This window comes from Brassica napus, chromosome C4 (genome assembly GCF_020379485.1).
Source record: "Brassica napus cultivar Da-Ae chromosome C4, Da-Ae, whole genome shotgun sequence".
Taxonomy (NCBI): domain Eukaryota; kingdom Viridiplantae; phylum Streptophyta; class Magnoliopsida; order Brassicales; family Brassicaceae; genus Brassica; species Brassica napus.
The window spans coordinates 52,309,858-52,317,760 of NC_063447.1; the positions used below are offsets into that span (position 1 = coordinate 52,309,858).

Below are 7,903 nucleotides of genomic sequence, written 5' to 3' on the forward strand. Positions count from 1 at the left end.
GTCTAATACCTGAATCCACAACTACTTAGGCAGAGTACCATATCCAAAGGAGAGAAGTCTTCAGGTAATAAGACATTAGATAAGTTTAACTCCCCTTTCATCACAAAACAAGATTTTGGTTTGATGCTGCTGTTAACCATGAATGTCACCGAGTCACCGAGTTATTTCTCGACAAGAACTATCAATCTATCATGTAGTATCAATGTCTCCCAAACTACGACGATGTTCTATATATCCCAAAATTTGTATAGAGGATTTCTACGAGCAGCTCGTTCAAAGCCAAACTGAAGACATGAACTTTTAATTTGGGTTATGGGATTTCGAACTTTGCAGGAAGATATAAGTGTGTATGGAAGTTAAACTTGATTTTGGGTTATACTTAATTACGGGCAATAAATTCTTATTGGACTAAACCCAAAATTAAGCTCAAGTTTTAGAATCTTTTTAGAATTATCATCACCTCTTCATCCTTTCATCTTTTTAAAAATCTAGATATTGTAGTAGAAAAATCTAGAGAATATTAAAAAAAAAATCTAGGAAGTAAGGAGGTTATAGTAGAATAATCTAGATATTTGTAAGATAGTTTAGAAGGCTATAAATACCTCTTCATCCTTTCATTTGTAACAACACAAGAAGTTGAACAAGTAAAGCATAAGGAAATTTTCTTAAAGAAAAAGTGTTCTACTCAAAGTTCTCTAAATCTCTTTGAGAGTTCTTCCATATTATTCTTCATACTTGGAAGTCTTCTTGTTTCTTTCGGATTTTCGGGTATTAGTGTCTTGGGCTAGTGCTAAGCACTATCAAGGGTGGTTTCCTTACATGGTATCAGAGCCAAGCTAATCTTGTGCTCATCAAGATCGGTTTTTAAAAAGAGCTCGGGTCTATTCTAAGTATGGAATCAACGGGTCGTGTTGTTGGATTGGGAATGGAAATCCTAAACCAATCTAACTACCGGTTATGGAAGTCATGCATGGAGTCATACCTGGTGAGTGAGGACTTATGGGACGTCGTCGGTGGTAACAACACAACACCACCAAGGGGAAATGCTGCAACCCCGGAAGCAAGAAAGGAGTGGACACGGAAGAATGCCAAGGCAGAGTTTACTTTAAAGAGGTCCATATCTTCAAGCATATTTGAGCATGTCTCAAGGTGTACTTCTGCTAGTTCCATTTGGCAAGCTTTAGATCAATTGTTCAACAAGAAGAATGAGGCTAAGCTACAATTGTTAGAGAATGAGCTTGCGAATGCGAAGCAGGGGGAGTCTTCAATCTCGGAGTTTTTTTTATCAAGGTAAAGAACCTATGCTCTAAGATTAATACTCTAAATCTAGAGGAGTCAATTTCTGAAGCACGGTTAAAGCGGTCTATCATTCGAGGTCTACGGCCTGAATATACACCGTTTGTGACTTCAGTCCAAGGATGGACTACACAGCCTTCCTTGGAAGAGTTTAAAAATTTGCTAGCTTCGCATGAGTCATTAGCCATGCAAATGTCAGGAGTCAAAATTAATGATGACTCGGTAAGCGCCTTTGTAGCTCGGAGACAACAAAGCTTCAAGGCGAAAAACAAAGATGGAGGTTCAAGACACAATGATGAAAGTGAAAGATCTTCTATGGATAAGAAAAAGTTCAAGTGCTACCGGTGTGGAAAGCTTGGGCATTTCAAAAGGGATTGTCGAGTCAAGTTGAAGGAAACAAATATGGTGGAGTCAAAAAGTTATACGGAAGACGAAGAATAGAGGAAATGTTTCACGGTGGAGGCTACACATCCAGGTACACCCACAACTAAGAACTTGAGAAATGATTGGATTGTAGACTCGGGTTGTAGCCATCATATTACCGGAGATGAGAAGTTATTTTCTAGTCTTCAACGTCATGACGGGAAAGAAGCCATTATTACCGCTGATAATTCAATCCATTGAGTTGAGAAGGAAGGGACTGTTGTCATTAAAGGAGATGATGAAGAACCGATCACCCTCAAGAATGTGTACCATGTCCCAGGAGTAAAGAAGAATCTTCTTTCGGTGGTGAATGCGGTCGACTCAGGTAACTATGTTCTATTTGGCCCAAGAGCGTTAAGTTCTTAAGTAATATTAAAGAATTAAAGGCGGATGTTGTTCACACTGGAGCACGCGTCAAAGATTTATATGTTTTATCGGCCTCACACGTCTATGTGGAGAAGATGAGTACGAATGACAATGCTTCCATCTGGCATGCTAGACTTGGCTATATAAATATGACCAAGCTTAAGGTCATGGTGAATAAAGATTTGGTTCATGGGCTTCCAAAATTGAAGATTCAAGATGGAGGAAAAATTTGTGAAGGTTGTCAATATGGAAAGTCACATAGACTTCCATTTGATCATTCAACCTCAAGATGCAGCGGTCCATTGGAGAAGGTCCATAGTGATTTGATGGGTCCAACAAGAACATCCTCCTATTCCGGGTTTCGCTACATGTTGCTGTTTGTAGATGATTTCTCACGGTACACTTGGGTATACTTTGTGAAGGAAAAATCAGAAGTATTTCAAAGATTTCAAGAATTCAAGGTTACCGTGGAAGGAGAGTTTGGTCGGAAGTTAAAGACTCTAAGGACGGATAATGGAAGAGAATTTATGTCAAAGGAGTTCCTCTCTTTTTGCCAAAAGATTGGTATTAAGAGAGAATGTACATGCCCGTATACACTTCAACAAAATTGAGTAGCAGAAAGAAAGATTAGACATCTAACCGAGACTTGCAGAAGCTGGCTACATAACAAGAATTTGCCTAAGGCCTTATGGGCAGAAGGCATGGGATGTGCAACTTATGTCATCAACCGGATGCCACTCAGTCCAAACAACATGAAATCTCCTTATGAGATGATTCACGGGTAGAAGCCAACGATGAAACATCTCAGAATATTTGGATCAGTCTGTTACGTCCATGTGTTCGACTCTCAAAGAACAAAGTTGGAAGCAAAGGCAAGGAAGTGTATCTTTGTCAGTTACGATGAACAACAGAAGGGTTGGGGGTGTATGGATCCCGAGACACATAAATATACAGTGTCTCGTGATGTTGTCTTTGACGAAGTTTCATCCTACTATGGACCACATCAAGTTTTAGATGTGCAAGATGGTTCAGGTTCCTCTAAGACTAATGAACAAATTATTCAAGTTCCAAGTGATAATGAAAGCTTTGAAAAGGAGACTCAAGGTGAAAGGGGGAGCGATGACCAAGATGAAGAAGAGGAGCATGATCATGGTTCTGTCGTCAATCAGCAACAAAAAAGAAACATTGTCAAACCTGCTCGTTTCAGAGATGAAAGGTTCGTCACCACTTACTCTTGTTACTTTGCAGCTCCTCTGGATGAATATGAGCCATCATCTTATGAAGAAGCAAAAGGGGTTGAGGAGTGGGTGACCGCAATGAAGGAGGAGACTGATGCTCTCATGAAAAATGAAACATGGGATTTGGTTCCGAAACCAAAGGATACTAAACCGGTTTCTTGTAAATGGGTGTATCGACTAAAGCGAAAAGTGGATGGGAGCATTGATAGATACAAAGCAAGGTTGGTTGCTAGAGGATTGTCTCAGAAGTACGGAGAAGATTATGATGAAACCTTCAGTCCAGTAGCAAAGATGACTACGGTACGCTCACTCTTATCACTAGCTGCAAGCTTTAGATGGAAATTATGGCAGTTAGATGTGAAGAATTCTTTTCTCTATGGTGAGCTTGATAAGAAATTTTTTATGGAGCAACCACCTGGTTTTGAATCACAAAAGTATCATAACCATGTGTGCAAGCTAAAGAAGGCCTTGTGCGGGTTAAAACAAGCTCCACGAGCTTGGTATGGAAAGCTTGCTCAATTTCTTCAGTTTTGCGGGTATATGGAATCAAGTGCTGATCCAAGCCTATTTTTCAAGAGAAGTGGAAGAGTTCATGTAGTAGTTCTCCTCTACGTGGATGATATGATCATTACTGGAAATGACGATGCTGAAATTGCTCGTCTACAAGAGGATATGTCGGTGAGGTTTGAGATGAAGAAGTTAGGCGAGCTGAATCACTTTCTTGGTCTAGAGGTCGAGCGGCCAACAAGGTTATGCAAAAAGGATTGTTGACATGTTTGGAGTACACCAAGGACAGGTACGTTCTACTCCACTGGATACTAACATAAGGCTCAAACGCGATGAAGGATCTTTGTTAGCCAATCCTCGACCTTATCGTTCTCTTGTTGGAAGTCTTTTATACTTAACAGTTAAAAGACCAGATATTGCCTTTGCGGTTGGTCTTGTAACCCGGTTTATGCAGGAACCAATGAAGCCACATCTAGAAGCAGCAAAGAAGATACTGAAGTATGTGAAGACAACTCTTGGCATGAGACTGATGTACAAGTATAATGCCAAGGTTTCTCTTCATGGTTTCACAGATGCTGACTTTGGTGGAGATTTAGATGATGGAAAATCAACTTAGGGTTTTGTGTTCTTATGTGGAGACACAAGCATTTCATGGTGCAGTAAGAAGCAAGCAACAGTGTCATTGTCTACTACCGAAGCAGAGTATAAAGCTTCAACACTCACAGCCCAAGAATGTATATGGCTTCGAAGACTCTTTGAAGATTTGTTCGAGCCAATCAATAAATCGATTACCATCTACGGAGATAATCAAAGTGCTATCAAGCTGGGCAGTAATCCAGTGTTCCATGGAAGAATGAAGCACATTGAATTAGAACATCATTTCATGAGAGAGAAGGTGCTTAATGGAATAATTGAAGCATTGGAGGTTCGAAGCGAGGACAACATTGCTGATATCTTCACCAAGTCGTTACCAAAAGGTCAGTTCGAGATACTCCGCTCCAAGCTCGGAATGGTGGATAAAATCAAGTTTAAGGGGGAGTATTGAAGTTAAACTTGATTTTGGGTTATGCTTAATTATGGGCAATAAACTTTTATTGGACTAAACCTAAAATTAAGCTCAAGTTCTAGAATCTTTCTAGAATTATCATCACCTCCTCAAGAAGAAAAAATCTAGATATTGTAGTAGAAAAATCTAGAGAATATGAAGAAAAAAAATCTTGGAAGTAAGGATGTTATAGTAGAATAATCTAGATATTTGTAAGATAGTTTAGAAGGCTATAAATACGTCTTCATCCTTTCATTTGTAACAACACAAGAAGTTAAACAAGTAAAGTATAAGGAAGTTTTCTTAAAGAAAGAGTGTTCTACTCAAAGTTCTCTAAATCTGTTTGAGAGTTCTTCCATATTATTCTTCATACTTAGAAGTTTTCTTGTTTCTTTCGGGTTCTCGGGTATTACGGTCTTGGCTAGTGTTAAGCACTATCAAAGGTGGTTTCCTTACGGTGTGGAACTTTTATTTCAGGGAAATTCAAACTGTGATATTAATTCGAGGATATATAGAATGTGATCATAGTTTGCGAGACATCTGATGCTATATGATAGTACTCATGAAATAAACCCTACAACAACGGATTCATATAGGTATAAAAAAGAGATTTATTGTGGTTCTATGATCCAAAAATGTGAGTCTAACAGTAACTAGTTATAAATCATGCAACCGTGTACTATATATATGTATAAAAATAAATTAATGGTGGATCTCCAGATCATTTAAAAAATAGTTTGAAATGTAGACAGGATTGTGTGAGTGTGTCATAATTCATAAATGCAAAGACAAACGTTCGACTTTGATTGCAATATCAGAAACTCACGGACTTCCCTACTTCTTCTGATTTTCCCCAGCCCATCACACTTTTTTTTTTCTTCCCAACTAAAAAAACATCTCCAAAGTGCCAGCCATTTTGCCTCTGTCATCTCCTACTTACTCTCTTCTCTTTCGTTTCCCAGCCATCTATCACGAGTCCATTTATGAACCCTAATCCTAAATACATACATATCTCCCGCCACTTTTATATATTACCTCACATGTCATTGTACCAAAACTCTCTCAATAAGCAAAAACTGAGTCCAATGTTCAACACAAAGTTTCATGTTGTCATTATCACTCTAAACCTTGTACTCGTATATGCCGGAGGACGTTTAATACCACCGGGTAGCGTTCCAAGCACATCGATGAAGTCTTTATCAGTCGATGATACAATCAACTTGAATCCGAAGAAACAGATATTCCGTGGGGCAGAAGTAAAGAGTTGTAAGCCTAAGGGGTTCCGACCGAGATCCGCTCCGAGCCGGTTTGTAAATTATCAGCCTCTTGTTTCTGTCAAGTGTTCCTCATCCAAAGTTACTTCCCGGTCCAAAATTTCGCCTTAGTTAGTTTTTTTCTCTACCAAAATATAGTTAGTTGTGAAAATAATAATAATACGATGTTTTGATTCTGTGTCAATATTGTATGGAGAGGAATATGTAATGCAAGTGTATGTGTTAATTTTTTTTATCAATAACTTCGCCAAATTGATCCTCTAATGTCGTGACAACCCGTTTATTCTGGTTAAGAATAGGAAGAGTGGCCGCAGGGCCATGAGGCGCCAATAAAAATGTTTAATATGTTTTTTGCGTGGAATGTACGTGGACTGAATAGCGATAGACGCCACACGATGACCAAAGATTGGATTAATATCCATAGGTCACTTTTTGGAGCTTTTTTGGAAACTCATATTATGGAGAATAATAAAGAGAGAATTTTAGGAGCAATTCCTCGGGGTTGGAATTTTTTTGGGAATTTTGAGGAGGATGTTTCGGGTCGTATCATCATTGTTTGGGATCCTACCGTCACGATGTGTATCTACCATGCAACTGCTCAATCAGTCACTTGTGGAGCCACTATTCTCTCTGAGAACATTACTCTAACTGTCACATTTGTCTACGGTTTCAATCAAGTGGAGGAACGTAGAGCTTTGTGGGACAGTTTAGTCGAGTTACAGGACACTTCTCCGGTTGCCTCGCATCCCTGGTCTGTTATCGGTGACTTCAATCAGATGTTGAGGACTAATCATCACTCAAATCATCTATTCTCTCGTGTTGATGAAGCGGGAATAGATGATGCTAATCTCGGGTTGCAGGATGCTCAGTTGTTTGAGGCGCAAACCAAAGGTCCCCCCTACACTTGGAGGAACATGCAGGATGACAATCCCATCTCTACAAAAATTGATCATTCATTCATCAACCAGGCCTGGTCGTCTGCTTTTCCTGACTCATATGCAGAGTTTTTGGATCTCTCTCAGTCGGATCACGCCCCTTGCCTTCTTAGGATGCCTTCAATCAGACGACGGGTCGTCAAACCCTTTAAATTCTTCCACCATGTGATTGATCACCCAGAGTACGCAGAGACTGTTGCTGACAATTGGAAATGCGATGATATAGTGGGCACTGATCAGTTCAAGTTGGTTCGCTTGCTCAAGAAGTTGAAGCGACCGTTGCGCAGTCTTAACAAGCGGCACTTCAGTGTCATATCTCAGAGAGTAAAGGGACAGAAAGAGAAGGTAGATGCACTCCAGCGGGCCCTCCTTACCTCTCCAGACAACGCTACAGCGGCAGAGGAACATGTTGAGAGAGATAAGCTGAATACTCTATTAAAGGCTGAGGAAAAGTTTTACAGACAAAGGTCTAGAGTTCGTTGGGCAGACGTTGGGGATCGTAACACACCCTTCTATCACAGAACGGTTTCTCAGCACGCGTCAAGGAATCATATTCATTATCTTAAAGATACTGATGATCGCATGCTGTTTTCGATGGATGATATAAAGGCTCATGCTGCAAATTATTTTCAGGGGATTCTAGGTTCAACGGTGCTTCCGTTCTCTGCGGCCTCCTCTGAAGACTTGACATCCCTCTTACCGTTTCGATGTACTGAGCTTCAACAGAATTACTTAAAACGCGAGGTCACTGCAGCAGAGATCAAAGCCACGTTGTTTTCCATGCCCATGAATAAGAGTCCGGGTCCGGATGGTTACTCT

At 39.9% G+C, this 7,903-nt stretch overlaps 1 protein-coding gene across 1 annotated transcript; it reads left to right on the top strand.

Annotated features, from left to right (window-relative positions):
• The first annotated feature begins 6,724 nt into the window (after positions 1–6,724).
• LOC125586177 lies at positions 6,725–7,650 on the top strand. The gene is made up of 2 exons (XM_048756003.1): positions 6,725–7,558; positions 7,606–7,650. Exons 1-2 carry the CDS (start codon positions 6,725–6,727, stop codon positions 7,648–7,650), a joined length of 879 nt encoding a protein of 292 aa, XP_048611960.1.
• Positions 7,651–7,903: the final 253 nt, after the last annotated feature.

What these genes read in the sequence shown, in the direction of transcription:
- LOC125586177 (XM_048756003.1), top strand. Translation starts at nt 6,725, where the DNA reads ATGTGTATCTACCATGCAACTGCTCAATCAGTCACTTGTGGAGCCACT. An exon ending in TTTACAGACAAAGGTCTAGA is followed by an intron (nt 7,559 to 7,605) that starts GTTCGTTGGGCA and finishes CTTCTATCACAG; the next exon opens with AACGGTTTCTCAGCACGCGT.